Raw genomic sequence first — 21,979 nt, forward strand, 5'->3', positions numbered from 1 at the left:
TACTGTAGCTTGCTGGTTGTTGAGTGGAGCTGGTTCTTAGCGTTGAGATGGAGATCTCTGGGAGAACTTTCACTGTTTGATATTACGTGGAGCCGTGACGTCTCTGGTGGTCCAATGTCCTTAAGTTGGCTCGCCCACCTCAGAGGGACAGGCCTGACACCCAGCCAGAGCACCAAGTCCCTGTCAGCCACACGGCTCAGAAGAAAAGGGAGAAAAAAAGAAAGAAAGAAAGAAAAATAAAATAAAGTTGTTAAAATAAAAAATAATTATTAAAAATAAAAAATAGTAAAAAGTAATTAGAAAAAGAAAAAAACAACCAAAGAAACAAAAAAAAAACAGACAGACATAACCCCAGAACAAATGGTAAAAGCAAAGCTATACAGACAAAATCACCCAAGGAATCATACTCATACTCACAGAAAGAGAAAAAGGAAAAAACATATGTATATATCATTGCTCCCAACGTCCACTGCCTCAAATTTTGGTTGATTCGTTGTCTATTCAGGTATTCCACAGATGCAGGGTACATCAGGTTGATTGTGGAGATTTAATCCGCTGCTCCTGAGGCTGCTGGGAGAAATTTCCCTTTCTCTTCTTTGTTCGCACAGCTCCTGGGGTTCAGCTTTGGATTGGCCCCGCCTCTGCATGTAGGTCGCTTGAGGGCGTCTGTTCCCTGCCCAGACAGAACGGGGTTAAAGTAGCAGTTGATTAGGGCGCTCTGGCTCACTCAGGCTGGGGGGAAGGTGGGGTACGGAATGTGGGGCGAGCCTGCGGCGGCAGAGACCGGCATGATGTTGCAACAACCTGAGGTGCGCCATGTGTTCCCCGGGGAAGTTGTCCCTGGATCACGGGACCCTGGCAGTGTCGGGCTGCACAGGCTCCCAGGAGGGGAGGTGTGGAGAGTGACCTGTGCTTGCCCACAGGCTTCTTGGTTGCTGCAGCAGCAGTCTTAGCATTTCATGCCCGTCTCTGTGGTCCGCGCCGATAGCCGCAGGTCGTGCCCCTCTCTGGAGCCTGTTTAGGTGGTGCTCTGAATCCCCTCTCCTCACGCACCCCGAAACAATGGTCTCTTGCCTCTTAGGCAGGTACAGACTTTTTCCCCAACTCCCTCCCAGCTAGGTGTGGCGCACTAGCCCCCTTCAGGCTGTGTTCATGCAGCCAACCCCAGTCCTCTCCCTGGGATCTGACCTCTGAAGAAGCTGGAGCCTCAGGTCCCAAACCCCACCCATCTTGGCAGTTGAGCAGACAAGCCTCTTGGGCTGGTGAGTGCTGGTTGGCACTGATCCTCTGTGCAGGAATCTCTGTGCTTTGCCCTCTGCACCCCTTTTGCTGCGTTCTCCTCCTTGGCTTTGAAGCTTCCACCCTGCCACTCCCCGTCTCTGCCAGTAAGGGGCTTCCTAGTGTGTGGAAACTTTTCCTCCTTCACAGCTCCCTCCCAGGGGTGCAAGTCCTGTCCCTATTCTTTTGTCTCTGTTTTTTCTTTTTTCTTTTGCCCTACCCAGGTACATGGGGAGTTTCTTGCCTTTTGGGAAGTCTGAGGTCTTCTGCCAGCGTTCAGTAGGTGTTTTGTAGGAGTTGTTCCACATGTAGATGTATTTCTGATGTATTTTTGGGGAGGAAAGTGATCTCCACGTCTTACTCTTCCACCATCTTGAAGGTCTCCCCTGCTTCCCATAGATTTTTGAAAGTTATGTTTCTACTTTCATTTGTCTTGAGGTATTTTATGATTTCCTCTTTGATTTCTTCATTGACCCATTGGTCTTTTAGTAGCATATTGTTTAGTCTCCACTTGTTTGTGTTTTCCCCATTTTTCTTTTGTAATTGATTCCTAGTTTCATACCATTGTGGTTGGAAAAAATGCTTAATCTAATTTCTAGTCTCTTAAATTTGTTGAGAAACTTGTTTTGTGGCCTAGCATGTGATCTATCATGGAGAACGTTTCATGTGCACTTGAAAAGAATGTGTATTTTGCTCTTTTGGGATGGAATGTCATGTAAGTCGATATCTATTAAGTCCAACTTGTCTATTGTGTCATTTAAGACCATTGTTGCCGTATTGATTTTTTGTCTTGGTTGCCTGTCCATTGATGTAAGTGGGGTGTTAAAATTTCCCTACTATCATTGTAGTATTGTCAATTTCTCCCTTTAAGTCTGTTAAGATTTGCCTTACATATTTACGTTCGCCTGTATTGGGTACATACATGTTAATGAATTTAATATCCTCTTCTTGTATTGATCCATTTATCATTATATAATGCCCATTTTTTGTCTTTTGTTGTAGCCTTTGTTTTAAAGTCTATTTGTCTGATATGAGTATTGCTACCCCTGCTTTCTTGTCATTTCCATTTGGATGAAATATCTTTGTCTATCCTCTCACTTTCAGTCTGTGTGTGTCTTTAGCTCTGAAGTGAGTCTCTTGTACAGCATATATATGGGTCTTGTTATTTTATCCAATCAACCACCCTATGTCTTTTGTTTTGTTTTGTTTTGCTTTTATTGGAGTATAGTTGATTTACAATGTTGTGTTAGTTTCTGCTGTACAGCAAAGTGGATCAGTTATACATAAACATAGATCCACTCTTTTTTAGATTCTTTCCCCATATAGGTCTTTAGAGAGTATTGAGAAGAGTTCCCTGTGCTATACAGTAGGTACCCTATGTCTTTTGATTGGAGCATTTAGTCCATTGACATTTAAAGTAAGTATTGATAGGTATCTACTTATTGCCATTTTATTCCTTGTTTTCTGGTTGTTTTTGTACTTCTTTGTTCATTTCTTTTTCTTTTTCTTCCCTTGTGGTTTGTAGATTTTCTTATATGGTATGTGTGTGTTCCTTTCTTTTTAGTTTTTTTTTTTTATCTATGGTAGGTTTTTGATTTGTGCTTACCATCAGTTTCCTATATGTTGACCTATAACTATATCTACTTGTTTTAAACTGGGAGTCATTTAAGTTCAACCACATTTTAAAGATCTACATTTTTTACTCCTCTCCCCCACATTGTGTGTTTTTGATGACATATTTTACATCTTCATGTTTGTCTCTTACCTTTGTATCATTGTACTTGATTTTACAATTTTTGTCTTTTAATCTTTATACTAGTTTACTTAAGTGATTGGTCTACATCCTTTACTATATATTTTCCTTTACTAGTGAGGTTTTTCCTTTCCTATAAACTCTTACTTCTTATAGCCTTTTCTTTTCCATTTAAAGAAAACCCTTTAACACTTCATCTAAGGTCAGTTTACTATTGATGAACTCTTTTAGTTTTTGGTTGTCTGAGTAGTTCTTTCTCTCTCCTTCAATTCTGAATCATAGCCTTGCTTGGTAGTGTATCCTAGGTTGTAGGTTTTTCCCTTTAAGCACTTTAAATATGTCATGCTACTCCCTTATGGCCTGCAAAATTCCTGCAGAAAAATCAGCTGATAGCCTTATGGGGGTTCCATTGTATGTGACTCTTTATTTTTCTCTTGCTGACTTTAGAATTCTCTGTTTATCTTTAACTGTCACCATTTTAAGTCTGATATGTCTTGGTCTGGTTCTCCTTGGGTTCATCTTGTTTAGGGCTCTCTGTGTTTCCTGTACCTGGAAATCTATTTCCTTCTTCAGCTTCGGGAATTTTTCATCCATAATTTCATCAAGTACATTTTCTACCCCTTTCTCTCTCTCTCTTCTCCTTCTGGGACCCCTTCAGTGCAAATGTTAGTATGCTTGATGTTGTCTCATAAGCCCCTTAAACTATCCTCATTTTCAAAAATGTGTTTTTATTTTTGCTCTTCTGATTGCACGATTTACATTCTTTTATCTTCCAGATCACTTAGACATTCTTCTGTATCACCTAATCTTCTATTAATTCCCTCTAGTGTATTTTTCATTTCAGTTATTGTATTCTTCAGTTCTGACTGGTTCGTTTTTATACTCTCTAGTTACTTGCTAAAATTCTCACTGTGTTCATCTATTCTTTCCCCAAGTTCAGCTAGTATTCTTATTACTAAAGGTTTGAACTCTTTATCTGGTAAATTAATTATCTCTGTTTCATTAGGATTTTTTTCAGGTTTTTTTTTCTTGTTTTTTCATTTGAAACATATTCTTCTGTCTTCTTATTTTGTTTAACTTTCTCTGTCTCTGTGAAGTTAGGTGAATGAGTTACCTATCTGACGCTTCTGTGGGAGCATCCCTATGCAGTCTACGTGTGCCCAGTGGCTATGGTAGGAGAGCCGGATCTGACGTGAGCAAGAGTCACATCTTCCCCCAGGGTGTGCTGGCAGCTATCAGCTTGGTAGAAGGTGGTGCTGGAGATGGAAGGGCTAGAGCCAGAGCCAGGGCTTCTTCTATGCTCAGCGGCCATCACCGCCTCACTGGGGGCAGAGTTGGTGCCCAAGGTACTGGAGCAGGAGCCCTGAAGGTTAGGTCCGAGCTGGTTCCTTTCCCTCTATAAGTGTGTGCACCACCACCCTGGCAATGGCACCTCTGCCCTAGTGGAGAGCAGCACTGGAGCAACAGGTACTAGAGGGGGCCTGCGGGACAGGCCAGGGTAAGTGCTGGGGCAGTCCCAGCAAGTTAGTCTGAGCCCCAGGCAATTTTCAATCTGCTGCTTCCTCGTGTGCATGCTGGTAATGGCTGCCTTCCCCTTGTTCAGAGGCAGGGTTGGGTCCGAGGCAGCTCCATTCTCTCTAAGTGTGTACACTCTCCTTGGCAGCAGCAGCCTTTGTGGCGGTGGAAAGCTGCACCAGAGCAAGAGAGGCTGGAGTGGGCACCTGGTGCAGGCTGGGGAGCAGGCTGTGGCAGTTGAGGGAAACCAGCCAGAGCTCCAGGTAGTTTTCAGTCGGTTTCCTCCACCTTGTTCCCTGGGAGTAAGCAAGTGTGTGCATGCTCTTCATGAGTGGAGTGTCAGTTTCTTACAGCCCTCTGGTAAGTCCCACTGGTTTTCAAACCAGCTAAGGAGACTCGTCTTCCCAGAGTCAGGCCCAACATGTGGCTTGAACCCATCACTCCCCACGGAGGATCCTTGAGGCTGTGCTATCCCCTGCCTCTTGTGTGTCCCCTGCTTGGGCACTTGTCCCAACTAGATCGCTTTTCCTCCCTTCCTGCCCAACTCTGTGCAACTCTTTCTTTATAGCCTTGGTTGTAGAAGAGCCTTTATGTCAGGCTCCAGGTTGGTTTCAGCAAGAGGTGCTTCATATGTAAGATATATTTTGATGTGTTCGTGGAAGGAGGTGAGCTCAGCATCCTCCTACTCTGCCATCTTGATCTCCCTCCCATCTGCCCCTGACATTCCACAGGAGACAAGTAAGATGATCATCCTACATTTTTCCCCTTTGGACTTCCTCAGAGTATTTCCATACTAAAAGGTTGTTGTTATCTTTGCTGTTTTAGTGGCGATGATACTGTCCAAGACTTAAATTTGTAACAATGTACCTATAGCTGAAGAGTCCAAATCCAAGCTAAGGACAGGTGATGAAGGTCAAGGAATAATGAAAATGTCCTGAGATGGATCTCTGAGGTTTTCATTTTCACAGACGCATTTTTGTGCAACGTGTATAAGTCATCTACCATTAGTTGTAAATCAATGTGACATTAATTTAGCCATTCATCCTTTTTGCTGCTGCAGAACTTAGAGCTCCTTCCTGGGCTATGGCTTTAAGAAGGCAATGCAAGCACAGATATAGCAGTAAACTAATTTTGCAATAGAGATAGAAAGACTTAGAAATTTTAATATTCTTAAGAGACTATCTGATTTGTGTTGAGAGGGAGCTGACTTGATTTTCTTAGAGGCTCTAAAGAAGAGTGAATGTGAATGATTGGGCAAGCCAGCGTCTTTATAAAGGTGGTTTTTAAATTGCATTGCTTGGAGTGTTTACCATTTATTTACTTGACTTTTGCCCTTGCATGAAAAACCAAAAGGAAATATGTCTTGCTTTGGTTTAAGAAGCTGGCGACGTGGTGAATGGGGAGTTAGAACTTAGGTATTATCTATCCCAGATTCAGGAAGTCAGGGAGATGAGGTTATACTAATGAAAACTTGTTTTCAAGATTCCCTCCACTCTGAAAATTAGGGTTTTGCATGAGAAGTTTTAGTCCCAAAATAAAAGATTGGGAAGTGCAAATGTTGTGTAAATGAGAGATCTTTCTCTTTTTCCAACTTGGTATTCCTTGATTGAAAATCTTAAATTATATTTATTGATGAGTTAGGATTCACTTCAGAGCATGTTTAAAATTCAAAATGTGACTTGATTTTTAAATCTTTGATTTACATACTTTCAGGAACCCATTTATTATAGAAATCAAGAACAGCTGTGTTCTCCCTAGGGTTGATTGTTTCAGTCAAATCCTTTTAAAACACGAATTAAGAAGATGAGGATTTAATCTTTGTTTCTTCCAACAACAACAAAAAATCTCATTATAGAGTTAATATACCTCCTAGTCCAGACTGTGTTATCAGAAAGTACATATTCAATACTATCTACTTTTTAATCAATGGTACATTTATAACTTTTAGATTATTTTGTAGTTACGTCAGAAAAACTGAAAGATTTGCTCTTTTTATTTTTCCAAATTCACTGAATTTAGGAAGTTATAGGGTGGTGAACCTATCACTGAGCTATTTGGCGAGTGTTTTTGCCACAAGGTACTAGAAAGACAAGAACCATCACCAAAAGTAGGCAGAGGTAACTTGTGGGTTAGCTATTATACTATGTGATACTAATCACAATGTCTTGGTAAGAAATTAAGCACCAAGTAAATCAATAACGATGGTACGCAAGTTTTGGAGAAGGTATTATAACAAAATGTTAGCATTAAAGAAACATTTGCAACCTACGAAGCCTAAACTATTTTTAAAAGCTCATATGGGCAGCTGAAGATGTATTTGTCCCATGTGAATACTAGAGGTGGGTGGGGATAACAAGTAACTTGCCATATCAAAGAGACTATGGCATACATGGAAAGTGTCTTTTAGAAATAGAAAAAATCCAATCAAGGAGAATGGGGAAGCTTATAAATTAAGCAGGTCATGTGCGAACTGTCATTTAGGCTGGTTGAAAAAAGAAAAATTGGTGAAATTCTTTAAAATCAGTCATAAGTTTTTAAGTTACTCAAAAGCAGGCAGTTTACTGGGTCTATTTGGTGATGATGGTGCAACAAACTTGACAGAAAAATAATAAACTTTAATGATCTATTTGTCTAATAAAAGAAGATATAAGGGAACATGCTAACTCAATAATTTGTCTCCTGAAATTGATGACCAGGTTAAACTGTAATAAGTGAACAGGTAATCTAGGTCCAATTAACAAATTAAATATAGACAGTTCATCAGAACTATATGGCATCCTTCTATATTTTGAAGGAACTCAGAGTAAGGTTTTAGGTCTGGACTAATAAAGCACTTAAGTATAAATTAGATTGACATGTATACACTGCTATATTTAAAATAAAACGCCTTCCCCTGAAAAAATAAAAATAAATAAAAAATAATAAATTAATAACATGCTATTTTTGTGAGGTTTGGAAATCTTTTTTTCTACTTGATCAGTAGTATATATTCAGCAATATGAGTTTAAGTAAGGTTAAAGGTTATCTTGTGGGAGAAAAATTTGAATTCAAAATTGTACACTGTTAGATAAAGGATATTTCTGAATCAGGAAAGGGCAGTGAATTTATAAATCTAAGTCATGCCTATACATCTGTTAAACTAAAACCTTATGCTTGATTCAGATTTTGTTGTAGCAAAATATTGATTTATTCTGGATTCCTACTGTGAGATGTGTTGTGAAAGTTCAACATATTACCATTTCCTTATGAGTACTTGCAATCGTGATAAAAGCATAGAATCTTATTTCAGCCATTGATGAGAACATTTCATACAGATAGGATCCCAAGTAAAGAAGAAAAAAAGGACTTGTAGATTCTTGGGTCCTTTGTGCTCTGTGTTGTTTATATGGTGGTTTAGAAGTATAGGTGCAGTGATTAGGATGTCCAAGTTGGAGAGAGAGGAGAGTTAGAAGGTAATATTTTGCTGGTGGAATGTAAGAATTTTAACAACTCACCTACCTATAGCTTAGATTAGGTATTCTCTCATTATCACTACCATTGCATTAATGTGCAAATTGTGTATATTCAGCTGCTTTATTCTAAAAAGAGTCTGGCCCTTTGGTGTGCACCAGAAACAACATTTGCTATAGGAGATTGTGGTAGCAGGATCAGCTAAGCCCACTTTAGTGTGGGTGATCCAATAGAATATGGACTAGTTGGACATTTGGGATACAGTTGTTCTAACAAAGCAACATGCGGAGAGTCAAGGGAGTTTGTATGCTTTTTTTTTTTAAATGTGGTATTGTCTCATGTGATTTATTTTCCTTCATTTAAAAGCTTGATGCAAAATGTTTGTGCTCTTTCCTTTCTTTCTCTCCCCGCCCCCCACCCTTAGAATAATATAGCCGATCCAGAAGAACTGTTCACAAAATTAGAACGCATTGGAAAAGGCTCCTTTGGAGAAGTTTTCAAAGGTATTGATAACCGTACCCAGCAAGTGGTTGCTATTAAAATCATAGACCTCGAGGAAGCCGAAGATGAAATTGAAGACATTCAGCAAGAAATAACTGTTTTGAGTCAGTGTGACAGCTCATATGTAACAAAATACTATGGATCATATTTAAAGGTAATGTGTACGCTGGATTATTTAAGTCATAAGGTATTTTCATTGTAAGTATTTCTTTTTTTTTTAATTCTGTTTTTCGAAAGGCAATGTCTTAAATTAGGATTTGACAGCCTTTGGCCTCCAGGCAGAATTCAGCTCCATTTGTAGTGCCAAAATAGACTGTTTTTAGATTTAGCAGCTGTATCCTGAATGCATCCCAGTACTCAGCTGCAACATTTTTCCACACCTGAACTTTTGGGTTGATGGAGGAACAGAAAGGCAGCTGAGCCTTGAGACATATCCTTTGCCAGGAAAGAGCTTTCTCCCTGGGCTTTTACACATTATTCTCAATGGTCCCGTCTGTCTCAACCTCAGAATTGATGGCATATGTAAGCATGTCACTATTCCATTGAGTTATGGTGGTTATTTACACATCTCTCTCTCCCTCTAGGTTGTAAGCTTCTTGACAGCAGGGAGTTTAGTTCAACCCATCTTGGTTTTCACATCACTTAGCACAGAGCATGGCACATCTTAAGTACATGATAAATATTTGTTGAAATGGAATTAAATAGATTAATATCTGTTCCCCCCCACCAAAAAAAAGTTGGATTTTTAGTTTCCAGGATTATGGAATTAGCAGACACCTGAAGTTCCAGCAGATGGAGTTATTACTGCATCACAGAAAACTCTTTGGTGACTAAAACCCAAGAGTTCTTGGGTTCCATATTTATAGAGTCAGGATTTGTGTCTATTGAAATATAAACAATAAATAATTAGAAAAATCTAGCTTAGAGTTTAAATTATTTTAAAATTTAAAAAAATGTATCCCCATACTGATATTTTTCAAAGGAGGGCAGTATTAGTTAGATCTTTGATTTTCAGGGCTTACAAGGGGGAAGGTTTTTTGTTTGTTTGTTTGTCCATCTATCTCTAGGCCAAAAGGGTGTGTTTATAACCCATCAGGCTGTTGGCCTGCACAAAAATTGATGCTGTCTTTTTATGTTCTGCTGATCAAATATACCCTAGGATAAACTATCTATATTAGTTAATACTGATATAGAAATTCATCGATTTCCCTGGCTCTTTACAGAGCCTAACCTTTTTTTTTTTTTTTTTTTTGGCCGCGCTGCGTGACTTGCGGGATTGAACCCAGGCCCCCTGCAGGAGAAGCGCAGAGTCCTAACCACTGAACTGCCAGGGAATTCCCCACAGAGCCTAATTTATTCTAATAGTACGTGAATTAGGTGACTGTGGCAGTAATGCATAGTAGAATGAATCATTAAATAGCCAAACAGTCACTATGTGTCACACACTGTACTAGGTTATGGAGATGTAAAAGTGAACAACTCCTGCCATTAAAAAGCTCACAGTCTCATATTGCACTAAAATGGTGTAGATTTTGTGATTGAATGTGTACAAGGTACAGATGAAGCATAAATAAGTAAATGATCACCTCTACCCTTTTTTTCCATGATGGTATGAAGCAAAGGCTTCCAAGAGGAGGTGATACTGCTGGTAGCTCCTATGCAATATACTTTTAAGTGTTAGCCATTACTCTATTTTACTGTATACCTAATTACTTGATTCTTTGTGGTTCACTTTGCTTTTATATTCTTTCCTAAAAAGCTTATTTAGTGGGTCAGATTCCTTTTTAGGAATCCTATGGGGGTGGTCATTCAATCTCAGTGGTTTTAGGTCTCCCTTCTAATTTCCATAGCAGGCGTGGTTGTAGGCAGCCCAGGGAATTTGTTGTTGGTGGTGGGGATGTGTGTATGTGTTTTGCTTATTCTGATTTACTCTTTCTGGATTGAATCCTTGTAATTCCAGACCCACTCTAGAGCAAATCTGAACACTTGCTATTTTTAGGCACCTATATCAGATAAGCTAGTTTTGATGACTGACTTATATTAAAGAAGCCCTATTTAAAACGCGCTATTGTATATTATATTGAAAATGGGTACTGACATGGTATTGAGTTTTATTGTTTGCTTACAACCTTTCTTTATTCATATTCAGTACTCCCATGGAAAATGAACTGTAACTCTGTTTTTATTATTTATTCCTAAGATTTCACATTTAAAAAAATTTTCCTTATAGTATACATGTACCAGTCACCCAAAAAATACTTAATCTTTTAATAAATCAAACTGATAGTTTGTTTTCTCCAAATCTTGATTGTTTAATGTTCTCAGGCCAGTTAGTGATACAAAACTGTTATCCAAGATGTCTTCTTACAGAATTAAACTGCATTATTTTTATCTCGTTTACCTGTCATTAATTAAAATACATGATGAGAAAGCCTACTTTGAAGAACATGTTACTTCATGATAAAATTGTAGAAATTCACAGATGGCTGCTATTGATTATATTTGTATCTAGATTATTTGTACACACACATATTCTCTCTATATGGATATGCATATATATGCACAAAGAAAAAGAAATATGATTTTATAACTCTTTAATACCATTTATTTAAATTACTTTCTTAAATTGACCACTTGTTTATTTTCCATTTATATTAAACCATAGTGTGACTTTACAGGCTTAAATTTTTTTAAACTAAAATCACATCAAATATAACAGGGTTCTGTTTAGTTCAGTCAGTGAAATCAAGGCTACATCCTCTAAGTACCATCGGAGAACTGCATCATCAATCGACTTATGTTCTTGTTGTGGCCCATCCTTCCGTTTCAGATGACATGGGAGAGTTTGTGAGTCAAGTTAATTGAGTAAAGTAGGATACAGGTTCTTCTCAGGTTGTCCTAACACAGGACATAACCAAAACCCTCACTGTTAGCTGGAGGAAAATTTATTGCACTTGAGAGAAAATTATATGCTCTCTGAAACTGTATGTAGTTGTAGTACTTTCCTTGAGACATGCAAAAATGTACTAGGTATTCATTTTGACTGAGCTCACTGTATAACTTCGTTTTTAAAAACAAGAGTAAAAACCAGACAGACACATCAGTATGACCACAATATTTTCCTTTAATTTCACTTCACTGCAGATTTTCTTGACAGACAAAGTTAGTCTTTATGACGAGTGCTAAAATAAGCAAACCCTTCCCTTCTGATCTCATAACATTGGAAGAATCTTTTATAATCTTTAAATATTTTTCTAGTTCGATGTAAATCTTAAAATGAAGCTCACTCAGGCATTGAATAGAATTTGAATCATGCCTTTATTTGCTGCTGAAAATTGCTTTTAGATTTCTGTTTATGTTAAAGAAATATGCCCCCCTCCACATACCACAACGACTGATATTTATTTAAAAAAAAAAAAGAATTGAATGATTGAAGTAAAATATTCCAGAATAGAGTCTGTACAGTTTTGTTTCCTTCTCATTATTTTTCCTGAGACTTTTGTGTGTGCTTATTTCCAATGTATGGTGAGTGTTTCTGGAATATTTCTGGAATATTCTTTCATTTTTAAAAATCATAGTTTTCTTATAAAACTTGAAGGAAATTGGAGAGGGAAATATTTCCTCCTTGTACAGTGGTTTTTTTTCTCAAAATAAGAATAGCTTTAAACTTCCTATAATACACCTCTAAGAAGCCCCATGTTAGATTCTATTCAGCAGATATTTATTTTTCGGTCACCTACTCTGTGCACTCCTCTCATTCTGCATATTTGCCCTGGTCAGTCTCATCTACTTTATTCTGACAATTTCTAAATTCATGTCTCTGGTTTCAGCCTCTCTCCTTAGCCCCAGACAGGTATATCTAACTTATCTCATATCTCCCACTTATCTGTGGGTAGGTGCATCAAGTGCAATAACCCAAAAAGTGGGGAATAGCATTTAAAGTGGGTCTTGAGTATGATTTTGATAGGGTTTGGGATGTGAGGGTGGGGTATAGACAAGGCATTCTAGACTGGAAGAAAACGATTCCAAGTTGGTAAAATATCTGGCAAGATGATCTCTAGTATTCCTTGCAGTTATATAAGATTTCACATTCTGTTTCTTTTTTTATTGTGGTATATAATATATATCACAAAAGTTACCATTTTAACCATTTTAAATGTACAGTTCTGTGGCATTTCATACACTCATGTGATTTTGCAACCATCACTAGCATTCATCTCCAGAACTTTTTCATCTTCCTCAACTGAAACTCTGTACCCATTAAGCTATAACTCCCCATTCTCTCCTCACCGTAGCCCTTGGTAACCACCATTCTACTTTCTGTTTCTATGAGTTTCCCTACCGTAGACTCCTCATATAAGTGGAATCATACAACATTTGCCCTTTGGTGACTGGCTTATTTTACTTACACATGCTGGTTTATGTGGTCAGTGTTATGATTGGCTATTTGCTTCATAGACCAACCTACTTAATTCAACATGTACTTGATCTCTGTTCAATAATTATCTCATAAATATATATAATGGGTATTTTAAATGTTTTTTTAAACATTTTTTCTATGAGCAAATGAATTCCAAGTTCCACAGTAGCATTTCTTCCCCCTTTAGCCAAGTGTCTGCTTTAGTGGCAAATTCAAAGGCCCCATGGGGTGATGGAGTTGATACTCCAGACACCAGTGATTTGTTAAAACTAGGCTCCAACTTCTCCCCAGTAAACAGTATAACTCTGAAGTACTTAACTCTTTTTAAAAATTTTTATTGGAGTATAGTTGATTTATAATGTTATGTTAGTTTCAGGTGTACAGCAAAATGAATCAGTTATACATATACATATATCCACTCTTTTTAAGATTCTTTTCCCATATAGCCCATTACAGAGTATTGAGTAGAGTTTCCTGTGCTATTTAGTAGGTCCTTATTAGTAATCTATTTTATATATAGTAGTGTGTGTATGTCAATCCCAATCTCCCAATTTATCCCTCCTCCCCCCTTACCCCCTGGTAACCATAAGTTTGTTTTCTACATCTGTAACTATTTCTTGAAGTACTTACTCTTTAGGGGTTCTGAATTTTGGAACAGAGAGCCATTTCCTAACCCCTAACTGACCACCCATGTTGATGCAGGGCTTTATTTTATTTATTTATTTATTTTTGGCTGTGTTGGGTCTTCGTTACTGCGCGTGGGCTTTCTCTAGTTGCGGTGAGCGGGGGCTACTCTTCGTTGCGGTGCGCAGGCTTCTCATTGCGGTGGCTTCTCTTGTTGCGGAGCACGGGCTCTAGGCGCATGGGCTTCAGTAGTTGTGGCACGTGGGCTCAGTAGTTGTGGCTCGTGGGCTCTAGAGCATGGGCTCAGTAGTTGTGGCGCACAGACTTAGTTGCTCCATGGCATGTGGGATCTTCCCGGAGCAGGTCTCGAACCCGTGTCTCCTGCATTGGCAGGCGGATTATTAACCACTGCACCACCAGGGAAGTCCCTGATGCAGGACTTTAAACTTAACTCCTCCAACCCATTGTTAAAACATTTGGATCATTTTATAATTGGAGAAGTGACATTTTTCCTTCAGGGACTTCCTATACTTAAATGTGCCAGATATATGGTTATGGTTTAGAGGTTTAGAGTCACTTGGCTCTTTTGGATTTGTAAACCAGTATGTAGATATCATCTTAGCCTTTTAAATTATTTAAGAACAAACCAAACACACATATTTGCATTCTCCAACACAAACATCTTTTACCAGAAATCAAAGATAGAAATTGTAGTCCCCCAAAAGAATACAAACACAGGGTCTAGGTTTTTTGGTTGGGTTTGGTTTGTGACTGGTGTTTTCATTAAGACCTGCTGTGGACAAGGAACGAGTAAGAGCCTGTGTGGGTTAAGCTTCCTTGAGTAGGGAGGAGCCCCACCAGCTCGCCATTCCTGCCTGTGCCCAGTCGGGCCTCGCTTCAGTTCCCCTGCCTGCCTCGCAGTCTTCTGAATGTCTGGACCTATAACCATTCTCCAGCGAGGCTTGTCTGCAGAAGTGACAATCAGAAGGAAGCAGCCAGAAAAGCTCTGAGGCAGCTCTGGTTCCCTGCCTGTTTCAGAAGAGTCCTAGTTCCACTGAATAGCTCGCTTGCAAAGAGGAAGCCTTCTTTTCAGATCGGGAATTTGCTTAGTCATAAGTTTAATGACTTTTTAAGCTTTCTATGAATACATTTTGGTAAGTTTCTGTTTTGAATCGGTACCAAAAAAAAAAAAGACACACATTGTTTTTAACTTGGAAAACAGGTGCTTTCATTCATTGCAGAACTGCAAAACAGATAAACATGTTTTATAAGATCTTTTTATTTTTCTTTGAATGTCAGGTGAATGGGAAGCATTCTGAATTCATGAGGTAGAATGTAGTACTTAGGGAAAAAACGTGGCAAAAGAAAAACTTCTCAGGCTGTACGGCATTGTGAGAAACATTTTTTTCTTCTGTAGAAAAAAGTATGAAGATGCATCAGGTTCACAGTTCTCATGTTCTGAGTCCTAATTTCTATACATGAAAACAAGTTACATGAACCACTCCTGGAACTCTTCTCCTCTCCCACTGTTATGGGGATTTATTTCCTCTCCTTCCTACTGTATACACCACTCTTTCTCTTCTCAGTTCAAGCTGGCCCGCTGTGACAGGAGAGAGTTGATGTCAAGATGGGCGGGGGACATTGTTCCTTCCTTTCTCTTATACATCCTACATAATGTCAGCATCTTAATTTAACTGAGCCTTCCCTCCCCGGACCCTTACCCTACACCACAACCCATTCCCCCCACTACAGTGTCCCCTAAACACTCATCATCATGTTATTGGAGTCCATTCTCTGCCATAATAAAGCCCCAGTCTCATGGAGACACTTGGCAATTTTGAATGGAACTCCTGAGTACTTCCCAGGGACTTTGGAGTTTGAGGACTCCTGGCAACAGCTTGAGAATCTTCATTCCACAGCTGGGACTGTAAAGGTGAGAAATGTGTTCCTGACATCCCAAATTGAAGCACGACACTGAATATATTTTCCCCTAGAAACATTGTTATGGTATAAATGGTAGTGTCTCTGGTATCCTTTCTGCTATACTATGGATACCTTTGTGTTAAATTGTCTTTTTGGAGCACACTGCTCCAGGAACCTAGGCATTATTTTTATGGGAAAATGCTTGCTTTCCAAATTCCAAACATCTTACTTAAAAATGGACTTTTGGAACACAATCCATTCACAACTTGGCTATTGGCCAGTTTAGCAAAACCAACCATTCCGCTTCCAGTCAATTCCGTGGTCCTACAATAATTCAGAGAATACCACTCATGAAATGGTATGGAGAGAGAGATGTCTCCCGTATTTCAAACTATAGCTGAAAGAAAAATGATTTAATGATTTAGCTGATGTAGCTGAATGGTGTGTGTGTGTGTGTGTGTGTGTGTGTGTGTACACCTGTTTTGTAATTCAAATACACGTGTTCCCCCTATGAGCTCCATTTCCTCTTGTACAACTTACAGTGAAGTTAATTCTACATGGATTAATCATAATGCTTTTTAAGCTACACACTCCCTTTCTCTTATCCATTTACCTCGGGGGAGAGGGGAGTCAATGTTCTTTCTAGGTTCCATATGTGTACGAAAAATCCCCGTTAATCCTGGTTGGTGAAAGTTGTAAAGTACATTAAAACAAAAGCCAAAATCTAAAATAAGGCACAATACCCAGTGTCCTCAAACTCTAAAATCACATGGGAAGTACCCAGAAGCCCCATTCAAAATTTCTACAAGTCTCTATTTACCTCCTCATTCTTTAATGTAACTATCTTTTCCTTTCAGTATCATTATTCCAAATAATTTAAAGCGATGGTTTTTTTCTGGGTTTTATAAAAGTTGCTAACAGTTAAACAATAAGGAACAATAATGTGTTATTTATTTAGCTGTATCATATGCTAAATAGGTTTCAGGGAGGGCCAAGACTCAGAACTTGACTTTCATTTGTAATATTCTATGGAAAAATATATTCTGAGTTCCAAACAACTAATTTTAAACCTATATTTTAGAACCAGTACATTAGTATGTCAGATTTAACATTTATGCTAGTGTGTTACTTGGCTCAGGTTTATAATTATTAAACTATTTCATGGCTTTTACAGGGTTCAAAATTATGGATAATAATGGAATACCTGGGTGGCGGTTCAGCACTGGATCTTGTAAGTATTTTTAAATAATTACACACATATATCCATACTTGCACTTTTTTCTTTTAATTGGAGTAAGCAATGGTTTTTGGACAAGCTAAGCGGTTGTTTAGTTAATATGTTCACTCTGTCTTCAGGACCACTACTCTTATATAGATTCAGCTGTATTGCTGGGTTCCGCACGTTGCTGGCATTCTTAAAGTATATAAGAAATGCAAACAGCTTAATAAAATAAAATTCCCCCCAAATTAGGAATGAGTGTGTGACAGTTGCCGTCAGTTTAGAGTTTTACTTTACATGCTTATCCCTGAGAAGACTCAGTGTTCTTAGATGTTTTAAAAAGATATCATTCACATAACTGTCTCTAAAATTGGCTCTTGGGTTCTGACCAAGAAGGCCTACAGACCCAGCTCTCTGCAGAGTTCTCTCTGCCCCTCCATAGGTCATTTGGAAATGTGATGGCATCTTTGTCACAATGACTTGGAAGTGCCACAGCCGTTTTAGTGGGCAGGGACCAGGCTGCTACAATCCTGCAGTGTGCGGGAAAAGTTCTAACCAATGAAGATATGTTCGTGCATGAAATGTTTTTGAGAAACACTGGTTGTTTTCCCCAAGTGGTGTGATTCTGTCAGTGTTGTTCCCCGCCTTTTAAATCTTTATTAACATGACATTGTATTTAAACTGCAATACGAATGACTAGAGACAAGTTTGTGTAGTAGAATAACCACTGGGCTGGCCTGTGGGAGTTTGAGGTTCTAGCGCTGGCTCTATTTATAACTAACTCTGTGACTGTGAACCAGTCCTATAAAACAAAGAATTTGCACTAAGCTCCTCTTCCATGTTTAATATTATATGACTTTTATATAATATGCTTCTGCCTTTGAAATGATAGAGTCTGCTGTTTCTAAAAGTAATTTTAATTCTTATTTTTTAAAGTGGAGATGAGTTTTTCTGACTGAAAGTAATCAAATATTTTTTAAAGGCTTTCATCCTGACTGCCAGTGACTCCAAAGTTTCAAATAATCCTGTGAACAGAAAAGACCATAAGCGATTTTCTTCCCTTTAAACAGAACCATACTTAAATCATTCTAAAGAAATGGTCATTAAACTTGCTGGAGAGCCTCATCTTCTAGGAATTCATCTCAGTTTAATCAGTTGCTGAGTTAGGTCATCCTTCCTTGTGTCTAATGTAATTCTTGTATCCTAAAGCTCGAGTTCATTTTTTTCTTTCTCTCTCCTCTCTAGTGAGAAAACATAACTGGTGTTTCTTTGGATAATAATCCTTCATGCATATGGAGTCAGGTCTCATTCTCCTCTTGCCGTTAAATGATCTCAGCTCTATTTCTCTTGTCACATGGTTTGATTACACAATAGTTTTTTCATTAGCTCCACAAGAAGCCTCACAATTGCTCCACGAGCCTCCTTCCACTTCTTAAATATTAAGAACCCTTTCCAAATTTAATCACAGTTAACTGGCCCCCAAAAGTGCTTACCATGTCGCTTCCCCGTTTTGTAGGCATTGGCAAAGCTAGTGCACTGCTTTCATCCGGATTTCTGATAGCAATGTGAAGCACTGGACACTGGCCCAGACCTAACTAATACAATCTGTATCCCCAGTAGTAGTTTGGTCAGTTTTATGAAATCTCTGAATGAAAGGATTGTGAGATCATAATCTCATTCTGCCATTCTGATCTCCACCTAAATACAACAAATACCTATTAGCATAAATTCAGTGAACTTAGAATGTTCTTAAAATCAAGAGACCTAGATCCTAGTCCTGGTTCTGCCATTGACTAGCTGGCTAATATTGGGCAAGCCATTGGACCTGTGCCTCAAATGTTCAATGGAGAAACTAGATGAGTAATCTCTCTAATTCTGTTTTTCTAGCCCTAACACTTAATGATATTGTGATTTAATTATAAACCTCATTTGACTGGACTTTGTAGGCAGAGCAAGTGATGAGAAAATGTGCTATTTCTGCTTCATATATAGTCCTGTACGAATGAATGCTATCATTTGGGGGAATCTAAGAAAGGATCAAGCTTAGAGGAGGGCACTGCTACCAGGGACAAGAGAAATCAGGAGGGATGCTGGGTAGAGAGCCTTCATCCCTTAAGCTGGTGCCTGACTAATGGAACATGATTATGACCAGTGATTGATGTCAACATTGTATAGTGTATACCTCAAGATTCCCTCCCATTCTAACAAAAATAATTAGTTGTATGTGAACAGACTTTGAGCATACTGTACATTATTTTATTGAATTGATTATACCTTACTTCTTTCCAAATAGAATTGCAGTGACTTACAACAAAAACACATATAATAAGGTTAAGAGAATAAAACATGAGCACCAAGGGAAAAAGTTGGAAACAATATGCTAACTGTAAGAGAAAGCATAACAGAACATGCTGCATTAGGGACTGGCTGGAAGTCAAAAGAGTATGGGGAACACCCTCAAGCCCACAAGTAGATAGTCTTGGAAAGGGAAAATGTCCCTCTCTTGAATATCTTCAGTTGACAACAGAGGCAAATCACACAAGGCCAGTACACTGCCCTGGGGGCAGAAGTGTTAGCTATTAGAGACATGATATGGTCTTCAGTCTTTGGAGAGAAGCTCAGTTGTGTGCTCCAGGGACAGTCGACCAAGATCTTGCATCATCTCTCCCAAGGTTGCATTGGACATTTTTTAAAAAGCAATCTGTGTTCCATCTACTTTACCTTCCTTCTCTTTCCAACTCCCTTATTTCTCCTTTTCTGATCATTATCATCATGGCTAAAGAAACATTTTAACCACAACGTTTGGGACAGTTTTCTGTCTGATAGTGAACAAGAAAAACCCAGCTCTGCCACCACCCCATTCCCATTCCCCTGCCACCCAGGCGCCCCTACCATCCCCCTCCGGTACCCAGTTAAGTGAGATTTTACTTTTACTGAATTTTAAACTGGACCTAAGTATACCAGATAAGCTAATGGGTCTGTAGGACCACTTTTCTGTTTGTTTTTACTTAAATATGTTTTTAAAATTCTGTATTATCCAGGGCACTTTTAGAAATCCTTCAGAATGATAGCTAGTACCTTTTATATGGACCTTGCCCAATTTCCTAAGTGACTGAGGGTATACCTCCTCTGGCCCTGTCAACATTTTATGATCAGTGATACTAAGTACTAATCTTAAGTAGTCTGACATTTATCTTTAACTTATTTGGTAGTACCTCAGAATTTCATTGCCAGCAATCAATAAAATATTATGCCATTTTCACCTTTTAGATGACTTTAATCACTGCTGTTTAAATAGAAACTTTTGGGGTGGAAGTTGATATATTTGAAAGTAAACAGATAATGTTACCTAGGAAAGGCACCTATTGAACTATGAACATCCCTGGAGTATACTATATATCCAGAGCATAGTTAATATTAAATGGTGAGACCGAAGTGTGGTTTCTATTTTAAGCTGTTAAATTTCAACATGAAAGTGCCCTTTATTCAGAATAAATATGGCGTTCATGAAAGATGAAATACAGAAGGTGCCAAAGAGCTGTGAATCCCTCCCAGTGTGAGGCAGAGTGGGCAATATTTGATTTTCACCACCTCTTCCCTCCTTCCAGCAAACAGAACTCTACCTCAGCTCTGACTTTAGATTCCCACCCTTTCCTGTAATAATATTGTACAGTCCACTGTTTGTGCTTTATGAGGTACCAGAATTTTAAAATAACCATTTATTTTAAGGAGAGATTTTCAGATATTCCATTACAAATTCTCCTGAAACCTAATCATTGCTTTCCTTGTATTACAGTTAAAACTACTGGCTTTAGTACAAGGAAATGTGTTACATTTATTTGAAAAACCGTATCCCTCCATGATTTGACATTTTTTTTTTACAATGAAAGTCTGAATAGTTTAATTATTATATTCCTAGCTAAAATTTAAATCTGAGTCTCCAAAAAGGCTCTATGCTTTATAATGTTTTTGAAATACACAAATGCTAAGAACTGTGCTACAGCTGACCTATATGATCAAATTTGGTTGCTGCAAAAATCTTATGGACCGTCTGATCTAAAAATCAGTTCGGTGTAAATATTTAATAAGTTTTAAACAGCAAATGCCAAAATTTAAGTAGCTGATTTCTTTTTTCCTATCTGAGAAAAAGAAAGCTAGTTCTGTCATTATTTAAGCATGTTTCTTAGATCATTGACGTAAATATTTAAGAACCTTAGGATTTGGAGCTAGTATATAGGTTGTACTATCTTTCAAGATTAAATCTAATCATTAAAAAACCCTTTCTTCCCTTTGACTTAACTTTCCTCACCTTTTAAAATTTTATCATTTGTTTAAATATTGGTTTAATAAGCAGAACTGCTTCATATATCTAAGCGATTCTCTTATTTCAAAGAGAATGTCAAGTTCGAACTTCATTGTTCCAAACTTTTACACGTATATGTATGTATGTGTTTTTCCCCCTAAGCTGAGAGCTGGTCCGTTTGATGAGTTCCAGATCGCTACCATGCTAAAGGAAATTTTGAAAGGTCTGGACTACCTGCATTCAGAAAAGAAAATTCACCGAGACATAAAAGGTATACAGAAGTCTAACGTGAACCTGAGAAAAACAGATGCATTCTGAGGAAGCTGAGGGTTTTTTCATCTCTTTTTCCCTCCTAGCTGCCAATGTCTTGCTCTCAGAACAAGGAGATGTGAAACTTGCTGACTTTGGAGTTGCTGGCCAACTGACAGATACACAAATTAAAAGAAATACCTTTGTGGGAACACCATTTTGGATGGCTCCTGAAGTTATCCAGCAGTCAGCTTATGACTCAAAAGTAAAGTGTTACCTGTACAAACTATTTTGTTTTTAATATTAAGTTTTATATAGCGTACTATCCTATTTAATAAACTGCCTTAATACTCCTTCCTTTTAAAGTATTCCTAAAGCTAGGGTCATGTCAGATGTTGCTGGTAAATCATACGTTCCCTTGATGCTGGTAATATTTGGACCTTCTTCCCTTCAATGGCCTTTCATCCTACTTGGAATACAATCCAAAATTCTTACTATCACATATGTGGCTCTCCACAGTCTGGCCCTTGTCTACCTCTGGCTCATCTCTTATCACTCTCCTCTATTTTCTTTTTTTTGATCTCTCTTCACTTCCACTTTTTTTTTAAATTAATTTTTATGGACCCTCTATTTTCTATCTGCTTCAGCCACAGTGGCCTCATTGCTGGTCCATAAACACAGCAAGTCCCCTCTAGCCTCAGGACCTTTGCACTTGCCTCTCCCTCTATCTGGAATAGCCTTTCT

The 21,979-nt window shown here is 38.3% G+C and overlaps 1 protein-coding gene across 3 annotated transcripts in view; it reads left to right on the forward strand.

Moving 5' to 3' along the window:
* STK26 (serine/threonine kinase 26) overlaps positions 1-21,979 on the forward strand; it is a 71,398-nt gene that overhangs the window by 44,437 nt on the left and 4,982 nt on the right. For 2 of the 3 annotated variants that reach the window (XM_068533013.1, XM_068533014.1), the window contains exons 3-6: positions 8,421-8,651; positions 16,639-16,695; positions 21,149-21,257; positions 21,343-21,500. In XM_068533013.1, the coding sequence (XP_068389114.1) occupies positions 8,421-8,651; positions 16,639-16,695; positions 21,149-21,257; positions 21,343-21,500 (555 nt within the window). The remainder of the gene's footprint in view (positions 1-8,420; positions 8,652-16,638; positions 16,696-21,148; positions 21,258-21,342; positions 21,501-21,979) is intronic. The other variant, XM_068533015.1, reaches the window with a different exon arrangement.

This window comes from Eschrichtius robustus, chromosome X (assembly GCF_028021215.1).
Source record: "Eschrichtius robustus isolate mEscRob2 chromosome X, mEscRob2.pri, whole genome shotgun sequence".
NCBI lineage: Eukaryota > Metazoa > Chordata > Mammalia > Artiodactyla > Eschrichtiidae > Eschrichtius > Eschrichtius robustus.